The sequence below is a fragment of the Pimephales promelas genome, chromosome 19 (assembly GCF_988280905.1).
Source record: "Pimephales promelas chromosome 19, fPimPro1.hap1.1, whole genome shotgun sequence".
In the NCBI taxonomy this organism is placed as follows: domain Eukaryota; kingdom Metazoa; phylum Chordata; class Actinopteri; order Cypriniformes; family Leuciscidae; genus Pimephales; species Pimephales promelas.
The window spans coordinates 9,612,198-9,624,521 of NC_142787.1; the positions used below are offsets into that span (position 1 = coordinate 9,612,198).

A 12,324-nucleotide genomic window follows, 5' to 3' on the forward strand; every position below is an offset into this window, starting at 1 on the left:
TTTGTTTCTGGCGAGCTGTTTGTGAGGCAGATTTAGGCTGTAACGTTACTGTGCACGCAGTGAAAGACATCTCTGAGAGTGCGCGAGCACGGGATGGTTTAACATTGCTTGTAAAACTCAAAAAGACGTGAAAATGATAAACGTTAGTTACGATCATAGGTTACGATGCAATGCTGGCCCAATTGTTAAGTGAATATTCCGTCATGTCCCGACTCCTGAACGCGTGTGTGTATCGACAGCTGCAGCGCTTGGCGCTTGCCTAGTGCAGAGAGACGAGAAGATGCAGCACCGCGTCCGCGAGCCCTTTATATGGAAAAAATCGATTCCGGCCGTTGAGAATCGATTTTGAATCGAACACATTTTAAAAAACGATTAATCGAAAAATCGATTTTTTTGCCCAGCCCTAGCTGCAGCGTTTCTAAACTTCTCCGTTTTAGGTCTTCGTTTTTCCCGTTTTAGTGTGGACGGGAGGTGCAAACGTAGCAAAAGGTCTCCGTTTTTAAACGAAAACGCAGTAGTGTGGACGGGGCCTTACACACACACACACACACACATACTCACTCACACACTCACGCTCTCTCTCTCTCACACACTCTCTCTCACACACACACACACACACACTCCAGGAATGGAAATGAACTTTTTTGTCCACCGGCCACTGTGGCTGGTGGATTTCAAAATCTACCAGCCACTCAATGTTTCTACCAGCCACTTTCTTGTTTTTAACCGACAATGTGTTACTGCATGTGGAAATTACTACAAGATCTACAATACTTAACCAGTTTATTTAATCTCAAGTCTCAATGAAATACTCAAATTTTCTATTTATCTCTTATAAACACACACAAACCATGAACTGATATACATTTCGTTAAATTAGTAGGGCAGATTATTTAAAAAATGGAAAATTTATTAAACGTGTAGAATACTTTCCAAGCCACAACATTATAAATTCAGATAGTGTGATATATAAAAAAAATAAAAGATAAGATTATCTTTTAAAATCGATTGAACACGGAGCAGTTTTTCCTCTGAGTGAGACTGGAAAACCCGTAGTGGATGAAAGCGGAGTGATTACAGAACGCCTAGAGTGCAGAGAGGAATGTGCTTTGGCTCCAGTCCTGGCTTTGCGTCCACGCCGTTAGGAGCTCAACATCTGTCTCGCATGGACATTCACTCTAGATAAGAGGATATTTGAACTAATTTGTGGTAAAACTAGTCGATCACGAGTGGCTTAACTGGTGGATCTATAGATAAACTCATCTTTCAGGCATTTTACCGACGGCTTGACACTTTAGCGTGAGAAATCGGGGGTGTGGCGTGAGAGCGTGAGAATAGCCGTGAGTCTCACGCTCAATGCGTGAGAGTTGGCAACCCTGTTGGCGGCTAGCTCGCCTAGCTCTCCCTTTGGACGGCAAACCCATTGATATCATATAGAGACCTATATGATGTCTATAGGCAAACCGCCTCTCGCGCTACCGCGTTTTCTTCCCTCATCGAGCCTCGACGGAAGAAGCGCGCGGGTGTTGAAGGTGTGCCTCCTCTAAAAGTGTCCGCCGTTCAGGTGAAACAGTATGCTATTTTTATTTACCCGCCACGGTGGTGGGTAGGTGAAGTGAGTTTACCCGCAACAACACAAAATCACCCGCATTTGGCTGGTGGCGGGTGCTAATTTCCATCCCTGACTCACTCACTCACTCACACACACACTCTCTCTCTCACACACACTTGTGTTGTGTTCTTCAGGGGCGTCTGGACTCCCATTGCTCTGCAGCTCTTCCTCTGTGTTCAGCACAGGCTTCTCCTCCTCTTCCTCCTGGAGTCTCTTGGTCGGGCGAGTGGATCGGGGTCTCCCTCTCTTCCTACCCCGTGTGTGTGTGGATCCGCCCACCGATCGCACTGTCGCCTCACGCTTCGTCTTATTGGCCATTGCCTCCAGATACCCAGGAGGATACTGATCCGCAGACAGACAGAGAGATGTAGTCAGTCATTATAATAAGACTGCAAAAAAGATTTCCTCCGACACTCACACACACACTCCTCACCTGGACTTTGAGGCCCAGTTTCTTGCTGCGCTCGGTTCCCTCAGGAGTCCAGGGCGCCGGCTCCAGGTCGTCCCGTCGGAGAAGGTATCGCCACACTAGAAACCCACATTTCCCGATCTCCGGCCAGTACTTCACCACCTGAAGACAGCACAGATGAGGAGTGTGTGTTTGTGTGTGTGTGTGTGTGTGTGTGAGAGAGTGTTTGAGTGTGAGTGTGTGTACCTTATAAATGCCATCGTAGCGGTTCCCCTCCTCCGGGGCGTATTTGCTGATGCGTCGACCCTTGGAGCTTCGGATCACTCGCACCGGTTTTCCCGCTCGCCAGTTGCGTGACTCGGCCCCGTCCTTGTCATTCAGGGGGGCATCACAGTTCAGTGCCAGAGCCCTGAAAGGTCAGAGGTCAAAAAACACGTACAGACACATTTAACATCCGTGTAAACATCACAGCCACCACACACACACACACACACACACACACACACACACCTGTTCATGTGTGTTAGCGTCTGATCAAACGAGTGCTCGCCGATACGCTTGTTCCCAGAGAGGTCGCGACCTCCACTGCCGGTGTAGGTGAACTCGTCACCCCGATCCTGAGAACATCACACACACGAAAGTAGTCAATTGGACCCGTTATTGAACCTTTAGACAAAAATAATAATAAATCATATGATTTAACAAATTTGACTAAATACATATATATAAAAAGGTTTGTACAGTGGGGCCAAAAAGTATTTAGTCAGCAAAATGAGAAAAGTCACATTTTAGTCACATTCACATTTTAGTCACAAAATGAGAAAAAAAAGAGGAAATCACATGTAGGATTTTTAAAGAATTTATTTGTAAATTATGGAGTAAAATTTTGGTCAATAGCAAAAGTTCAACTCAATACTTTGTAACATAACCTTTGTTGGCAATGACAGAGGTCAAACGTTTCCAGTAAGTCTTCACCAGGTTTGCACACACTGTAGCTGGTATTTTGGCCCATTTCTCCATGCAGATCTCCTCTAGAGCAGTGATGTTTTGGGGCTGTCGTTGGGCAACACAGACTTTCAACTCCCTCCACAAATTTTCTATGGGGTTGAGGTCTGGAGACTGGCTAGGCCACTCCAGGACCTTAAAAATGCTTTTTACAGAGCCACTCCTTCGTTGCCCGGGCGGTGTGTTTGGGATCATTGTCATGCTGGAAGATCCAGCCACGTTTCATCTTCAAGGCTCTCACTGATGGAAGGTGGTTTTGGCTTAATATCTCACGATACATGGCCTTGTTCATTCTTCCCTCAACACGGATCAGTTTTCCTGTCCCCTTTGCAGAAAAACAGCCCCAAAGCATGATGTCTCCTCCTCCATGCTTCACAGTAGGTGTGGTGTTCTTGGGATGCAACTCTGCATTCTTCTTCCCCCAAACACGACGAGTTGAGTTTAGGCTTGATACGGTAGTCGGTGTTAACGGTATAGAGCATCACAGTCCCGCCCACAGCCGGTGCCGGAAGTAAAAATTCAATACAATTTCTCCATTGACATTTGAGATATAAGCCATAAAAACGTAACCATAAATGGTAGACTTAAAACCAGCTACGGCTGTACTAAGCGATTGTATATGCTCATGTAAACGCCAAAAGTTCATGGGGCACTAACCTTGTGTTAAGATAAATGCCTTTTATTCGCAATGTATTGGATAAGTACTTCATTACCCACAATCCTGAACAATCCCACAATCCAACAGTGATGCATCTGACTGGTGGAAGTCGTGTCACGTGTCTGAAACCCCGCGAAGGTACGTGAAGACTGAAGATCGCGTAATGACGTAGGGCTAAGTTCATTGGTCGCACTTCTGAGACGCCCGCGCGCCATTGGATGTGCAGTTGCCACAGCTTAGCTAATGAGCGAGCCAGATACTCAATGTTTTTGCATGTCGAGCTGCAAATGCGTTTGCTTCAGTAAATCGAGGAAAATGAGTTTCCCCGCACATTCACTATATAAAATTCACTGGAGGAAAAAGTTCACGTGCCCGTCGTCAGATTTGGAAGTCACTCAAAAGGCTCTTTCACGGTGGCTTTCAGCCGACTTCACTAAGGCGCGGTGGTTTATGGGAGGAGTAGTTCCTTTGCTCGGAAATGAAAATATGTACACAGGCTTGTACCCTCGACTTTTTTTGGATTTTTTCTTCGTTTTTTCACTCGAAATGATGTGTTGTATGCTTATGATTTTAGCCGTAGCTGATTATACTCAGACATGCTCTAATACTCTTTAGATATGGATTTTACAAAATGTCAATGGGAGAAATGAATGGGAAATTTACTTCCGGCACCAGCGCTCTCTCGGGCTGAGGGCGGGACTGTGATGCTCTATTACAGTGTGTTCAGTCGCAACACCGGTTTCATGACTTGCCCACCGTGGCACCGGTGAAAAAAAGTTTAAAGCCTTAAAAATATTTAACGCAATTACGCGTCCTGCCTATTACACACACGTCCCACAGAAAAGATGCGCGTCGGTATCGAGTTATCTTTCGGGCTTGAACAAACATAACACATACAAAATTATGCCAAAATGTCCATAAGAGCAGTCTTAAATGATTTAAATTAAGTCTTAAACAAACATAGAGATTTGTGAGAAAATGTGACGCGTGTCAGATCGCATCTCTGTCAGCAACGGCTGTCCGAATTCGCTTACTCGTTTTTATTTACTCCTTCTCATTCAGTCCTTCAAGTGAACAGTATTGGACTAACGTAGGAAATAGGCCTAGTGAATGAGGGTTTAGGGGGCGATTTCGGATTCAACCCATGTTCTCAAGTAGTGAAAAATAGAGGACACTGACTGAAAAAAAGAGGACAATACGTTGACAGACAGGACTGAGCAGGTAATATTTAATATGAAACAAAGTCTCAACTTTCAAATTTGGTCAGTCAAAGAAAATCAAACAATAAATAGGCCTAACGTTTTGTGGCTCTTTAATGTGTCCTGACAGATTGCCTGATAAAGCCAAGTTCCACCGACGTTAATCTACTAACTCTCCTGACTGCTTTGTCAGACAAACATGGTGGATTTTGATTGGTCAGATCACATGTCTGTCAATCAAACTCCAAGCAAAGGATGAATTGACGCTAATTTAAAAGTGAAAGTGATGTAAAAAAATAAATAATTAGTTTAGTTTTCAAACTAACGCATATTCAGGGCACAATAACAAAACAGTTTTCCGCACAACCACACCATTATGAATGCCCATTCATGCCCGTGCAAACGTGCGCATTTTATGTTTGCCTTTAAATTAGCGATGTAAAAACCCCCGCCGGTGACACCAGTATTACCGGTGTTGTCACACATCGATTAACCGGTGAGAAAATATCTTCACCGTCACATCCCTAGTTGAGTTTTTACCAAAAAGTTCTATTTTGGTTTCATCTGACCACATGGTATTCTCCTAATCCTCTTCTGGATCATCCATATGCTCTCTGGCAAACTTCAGACAGGCCTGGACATGTACTGGCCTAAAGCTGGGGCACAATTGAGTATTTGAGTCCCTCTCGGCGTAGTGTGCAACTTATGGTAGCCTTTGTTACTTTGGTCCCAGCTCTCTGCAGGTCCAGGGCTCCAGACTGCGACCAAATGGTCGCATTTTGCGACGAAAATTTGAGAGTGTGCGACTGAATTTTACATCCAGTCGCACATGTGCGACCAGTAAATTTGCCACACGTTAAACGCATGGTAAAGCGTGGAAGGGGCGCGTCAATGAATCCGTGACAAGAATAGCGCGCGTAAACGTCTGTGGGAAGGAGACGGAGACAAATATCAAAACCTGATGTGCGTCTGAGCAATCAGCGATCTATCGACTCGTTAGTCGTTACCTAGCAGCGAATACAAACAAAATGAAAGTGGAACGAAAATACGTCCACCATTATGATTAGGACCGTGGAGCAGCAGCTGCGATCCGAACCATAAAGCCCCGAACTTGCCAGTCGCGGGCCGATCTCGCTCACGCAACTACTGTTACTAGGAGATCCAGTGAAGAAATCCATTGAATTCGCCTCAGAATTAATAACATCAACACCACGAGATCCAGTGAGAAACACTCCGATTCGGTGCAGAGTTCTGTTATAAACCATATCAGATCAAACAGCGCTGATGTGGAAACCAGGAGAAACACTTATAGAAGGCTTTCAGTCCACAAATCAGCCTACCAGAACCATGGATTTAGGCTAATGTAGTAAGTTAACTCTAACCATAAATATGATAATGTGTAAGAAATAGTCAAATGCTTACAAGTAGCCTACTGTCACAGTGTCTGGTTGTGTTTCCTTGTTTGTCCACTAGATGTCCTCCTTGTGTACGGATTCGTTGCTGAATGTCACCAACACTTCTGAGGTCTGTTTTCTTGCCTGTTTGTTGTTTGTTTCTTGTTTATTTGTTTATTGGACTGCTAAAATGGATTTTGACCCCTGCATGGATGACTATGAGTTGGATTGCCCTGATAATAAATATGCTGCATTTGGATCCACCTGTTTCCCTGTGTGTTCCCGTGACAGAACGAATCCGTCAAATAATGGATCCAGTAGCATGAACATTTTTCAGGGCTTTGCCTTATTGGCCCGCCGGACTGAGGTCAAGGTGGTCAATTCCCCTGAGAACCCGGCCACCGATGACCGAGAATCTTTTAGGGGAACCCGTCTGGCCAAGTTTTCTGGGATTCGTGGAGGCCGCAGGAGAGGAGGTCCTAGAAGTGAGCCCCGGAATCACTCTCAACTTTGGTCTTTCTCCGACCATGGTCCGGTGATGCTCAGCCCAGAGCTTCCTTCACCGCTGGTCCTGTCCAGCCTGGAGCCAATACCTCACCATAAAGAACGACGGAGAAGGAGGAGGAAATACCCGTCTGCCCAGCGAGAGACTGTTCACGTCCCGTCTGCCCAGCGAGAGACCGCTCACGTCCTGTCTGCCCAGAGAGAGACTGTTCACGTCCCGTCTGCCCAGAAAGAGACGTTTCACGTCCCGTCTGCCCAGCGAGAGACTGTCCACGTCCCGTCGGCCCAGCGAGAGACTGTCCACGTCCCGTCAGCCCAGCGAGAGACTGTCCACGTCCCGTCGGCCCAGCGAGAGACTGTCCACGTCCCGTCGGCCAAGCGAGAGACTGTCCACGTCCCGTCGGCCCAGCGAGAGACTGTCCACGTCCCGTCGGCCCAGCGAGAGACTGTTCACGTCCCGTCTGCCCGACGAAAGACTGGTCAGGTCCCGTCTGTATCCCTGAGCTGGGACTATCTGGAGCGTCTGATTAAGACGTTGGAGAGGCCTGTCCCTGAGCCGGTGCCTGTCCCTGAGCCGGAGCCTGTCCCTGAGCCGGAGCCTGTCCCTGAGCCGGAGCCTGTCCCTGAGCCTGTCCCTGAGCCTGTCCCTGAGCCTGTCCCTGAGCCGGTCCCTGAGCCTGTCCCTGAGCCGGTCCCTGAGCCTGTCCCTGAGCCGGTCCCTGAGCCGGTCCCTGAGCCGGTCCCTGAGCCGGTCCCTGAGCCGGTCCCTGAGCCGGTCCCTGAGCCGGTCCCTGTCCCTGAGCCGATCCCTGAGCCGGAGCTCATATTGGTTCAGGACCCAGTGTTTTTGTTTGTGTTTGTGTCTGTTCTTGTGACTGTGTCTGTTTTAGTGTCAGTTCCTGAGCCCGCGCCTGTTCCCGTGCCGGAGGCAGAGCCAGCGCCTGTTCCCGAGCCGGTGTCTGGTCCTGAAAGATCTGCTCCGCCCTGGCCGCCCGAGGGGTCCTCCCCGCCCTGGCCACCCGAGGGGTTTTTACTGCCCTGGCCACCTGAAAGATCTGCTCCATCCTGGCCGCCCGAGGGGTCTTCACCGCCCTGGCCACCTGAAAGATCTGCTCCGCCCTGGCTGCCCGAGGGGTCTTCACCGCCCTGGCCACCTGAAAGATCTGCTCCGCCCTGGCCACCCGAGGGGTCTTCACTGCCCTGGCCACCCGAGGGGTCTTCACCGCCCTGGCCACCTGAAAGATCTGCTCCATCCTGGCCGCCCGAGGGGTCTTCACCGCCCTGGCCACCCGAGGGGTCTTCTCCGCCCTGGCCACCCGAAAGGTCTTCACCGCCCTGGCCACCCGAGGGGTCTTCACCGCCCTGGCCACCCGAGGGGTCTGCTCCGCCCTGTCCACCCGAGGGGTCTTCACCGTCCTGGCCACCCGAAAGGTCTTCACCGCCCTGGCCACCCGAGGGGTCTTCTCCGCCCTGGCCATCCGAAAGGTCTGCTCCGCCCTGGCCACCCGAGGGGTCTGCTCCGTCCTGGCCACCCGAGGGGTCTGCTCCGTCCTGGCCACCCGAGGGGTCTTCACCGTCCTGGCCACCCGAAAGGTCTTCACCGCCCTGGCCACCCGAGGGGTCTTCACCGCCCTGGCCACCCGAGGGGTCTTCTCCGCCCTGGCCACCCGAGGGGTCTGCTCCGCCCTGGCCACCCGAGGGGTCTTCACCGTCCTGGCCACCCGAGGGGTCTTCACCGTCCTGGCCACCCGAAAGGTCTTCACCGCCCTGGCCACCCGAGGGGTCTTCACCGCCCTGGCCACCCGAGGGGTCTTCTCCGCCCTGGCCACCCGAAAGGTCTGCTCCGCCCTGGCCGCCCGATGGACTACGTGTCTCGCCCTGGCCACCCGATGGACTCTGTGTCTCGCCCTGGTCCTCGGTAAAGCCCTCACCCCTTGTTCCTGTCTCCCTTCATGGACCTGGCCCACCATCCCTCCCCCTGATCCTCCACCGTTCCACCTCCCTCCTGAACTCTTGTGATTGTGTTGTAGTTGTTGTCGTGGAGTGTCTGGTAGCCACTCCGTAGAGGGGGGGGTTATGTCACAGTGTCTGGTTGTGTTTCCTTGTTTGTCCACTAGATGTCCTCCTTCCCCTCGGTGTCATGTAATTCTGGAACTGCATTTCCCAGCATTCTGTCTGTCACTGTCACTCATCAGTTCATTGCACTCAGCTGTTCCCTGTAATCATTGTTCCCAGCTGTTCTGTGTTAGTCTTGTTAGTTCTGTGTATATATTCCCTGTCTGTGTTAGTTTGTGTACGGATTCGTTGCTGAATGTCACCAACACTTCTGAGGTCTGTTTTCTTGCCTGTTCGTGGTTTGTTTCTTGTTTATTTGTTTATTGGACTGCTAAAATGGATTTTGACCCCTGCATGGATGACTATGAGTTGGATTGCCCTGATAATAAATATGCTGCATTTGGATCCACCTGTTTCCCTGTGTGTTCCCGTGACACCTACTACACATCTTTTCCCAGCACTTCAATAATATCATATATAAATGTTTTATTTTTTTGTATTTTTTATGTGATTACCAACGCATTTTTTGTTCATCCTTTAAAGATTGTCCTAAAAAGAAAAATTTTAAGATGTTGGAAAACTCTTATTTAAACACTTAAAAAAAAAAAATACCATTGTAAACAGTAGGATGTTTATTGGCTATTTTCACTATTTTCACTCCTTTTATTAATTAATATTAAGACATTATAAATGATAATAACTAAAGTTAATTTCATCTACACCCTAAATTAAGCTTAGTGATTTATTGTCAGTGCTACCAGAATTTTTTTTTTTTTTTTTTTTGTAGAACTCGCTGTGAGTTCTCATTTGAGGTGATGCTGCCCTCAACTTTAAGTCTGGAACCCTGTGAAGTTAAAATAAAACAGCATATCAAAATGTTAAGTCTATTTATTATTAAAGAATTTGTCAATATTACAGTTATTTTGGGGGAAATTTGAATAATTGCATTGCAAGCTGAGTGTGCCCCTAAATTTTCTGCTTGCGCTCCAAAAATTTTCAGTCAGGGGCAACAGCGCTCCTAGTAAAAAAAGTTAGTCTGGAGCCCTGCATTCATCAGGTCCCTCCGTGTAGTTCTGGGATTTTTGCTCACCGTTCTCATGATCATTTTGACCCCATGGGATGAGATGTTGCATGGAACCCCAGATCGAGGGAAATTATCAGTGGTCTTGCATGTCTTCCATTTTCTTACAATTGCTCCCACAGTTGATTTTTCCACACCAAGCTGCTTGCCTATTGTAGATTCACTCTTCCCAGCCTGGTGCAGGTCTACAATTTTCTTCCTCGTGTCCTTCGACAGATCTTTTGTCTTGGCCACGGTTGAGTTTGGAGTGTGACTGTTTGAGGCTGTGGACAGGTGTCTTTTATAGACCATTTCACAAGATGTAAACAACACTGGTCCAGAAGCACTTCCTGTTTCAGTTTTTAACACTACATAAGAGCTGGGATAAAATACAAACCAACAGAACATTTAAAACTGAATCAAAAAGTTAAACAAACATCTTTAAGATGTTTTCTTTACATGTGAAATAAAGAAAACAGTTACAAACTGAAACAGGAAGTGTTTCTGGACCAGTGTTGTTTACATCTTGTGAAATGGTCTATACAGATTACGGGTTCAAACAGGTGCCAATAATACAGGTAACGAGTGCAGTACAGAAGAGCTTCTTGAAGAAGAAGTTACAGGTCTGTGAGAGCCAGAAATCTTGCTGGTTTGTGGGTGACCAAATACTTATTTTCCACCATAATTTAAATAAATATTCAAATAAATTCTTTAAAAATCCTACAATGTGATTTCCTGGATTTGTTTTCTCATTTTGTCTCTCATAGCTGAAGTGTACCTATGATCAAAATTACAGACCTCTCTCATTATTCTAAGTAGGAGAACTTGCACAGTCAGTGGCTGACTAAATACTTTTTGGCCCCACTGTATATGTATTTTTGTCGAGTATAATATTTAATTATTTCATCAAGTTTTTATGATATAGTGAGAATACAGAAGATAAAAAAGCTGTGAGAAATATAAACTCGCAATTATGAGAAAAATGTCAGAATTGCGAAATATACACCGACAATTACAAGAAAAAAATGCCAGAATTGCGAAATATAAACTCGCAATTACGAGAAAAATGTCAGAATTGCGAAATATAAACTCACAATTATGAGAAAAATGTCAGAATTGTGAAATATAAACTCGCAATTGTGAGAAAAATGTCAGAATTGCGAAATATAAACTCGCAATTGTGAGAAAAATGTCAGAATTGCGAAATATAAACTCGCAATTACGAGAAAAATGTCAGAATTGCGAAATATAAACTCACAATTACGAGAAAAATGTCAGAATTGTGAAATATAAACTCGCAATTACGAGAAAAATGTCAGAATTGCGAATTATAAACTCGCAATTACGAGAAAAATGTCAGAATTGCGAAATATAAACTCACAATTACGAGAAAAATGTCAGAATTGCGAAATATAAACTCGCAATTACGAGAAAAATGTCAGAATTGCGAAATATAAACTCGCAATTACGAGAAAAATGTCAGAATTGCGAAATATAAACTCACAATTACGAGAAAAATGTCAGAATTGTGAAATATGAACTCACAATTATGAGAAAAATGTCAGAATTGCGAAATATAAACTCACAATTACGAGAAAAATGTCAGAATTGCGAAATATAAACTCGCAATTACGAGAAAAATGTCAGAATTGCGAAATATAAACTCGCAATTACGAGAAAAATGTCAGAATTGCGAAATATAAACTCACAATTACGAGAAAAATGTCAGAATTGTGAAATATGAACTCACAATTATGAGAAAAATGTCAGAATTGCGAAATATAAACTCACAATTACGAGAAAAATGTCAGAATTGCGAAATATAAACTCGCAATTACGAGAAAAATGTCAGAATTGCGAAATATAAACTCGCAATTACGAGAAAAATGTCAGAATTGCGAAATATAAACTCACAATTACGAGAAAAATGTCAGAATTGTGAAATATGAACTCACAATTATGAGAAAAATGTCAGAATTGTGAAATATAAACTCGCAATTGTGAGAAAAATGTAAGAATTGCAAAATATAAACTCGCAATTACGAGAAAAAAATGCCAGAATTGCGAAATATAAACTCGCAATTACGAGAAAAATGTCAGAATTGTGAAATATAAACTCACAATTACGAGAAAAATGTCAGCATTGTGAAATATAAACTCGCAATTGTGAGAAAAATGTCAGAATTGCGAAATATAAACTCGCAATTACGAGAAAAATGTCAGAATTGCGAAATATAAACTCTCAATTACGAGAAAAATGTCAGCATTGTGAAATATAAACTCGCAATTGTGAGAAAAATGTCAGAATTGCGAAATATAAACTCGCAATTACGAGAAAAATGTCAGAATTGCGAAATATAAACTCAATTAAGAGAAAAATGTCAGCATTGTGAAATATAAACTCGCAATTGTGAGAAAAATGTCAGAA

General features: G+C 45.4%; 1 protein-coding gene across 2 annotated transcripts in view; it reads right to left on the reverse strand.

Annotated features, from left to right (window-relative positions):
* The window catches only part of uhrf2 (ubiquitin like with PHD and ring finger domains 2), a 51,530-nt gene that overhangs the window by 2,630 nt on the left and 36,576 nt on the right, over positions 1-12,324 (reverse strand). For both annotated transcript variants that reach the window (XM_089123921.1, XM_039663962.2), the window contains exons 10-13: positions 2,532-2,638; positions 2,268-2,430; positions 2,046-2,183; positions 1,729-1,954 (exon numbers count right to left, since the gene is read on the reverse strand). In XM_089123921.1, coding sequence (XP_088980047.1) covers positions 1,729-1,954; positions 2,046-2,183; positions 2,268-2,430; positions 2,532-2,638 — 634 coding nt within the window. The remainder of the gene's footprint in view (positions 1-1,728; positions 1,955-2,045; positions 2,184-2,267; positions 2,431-2,531; positions 2,639-12,324) is intronic.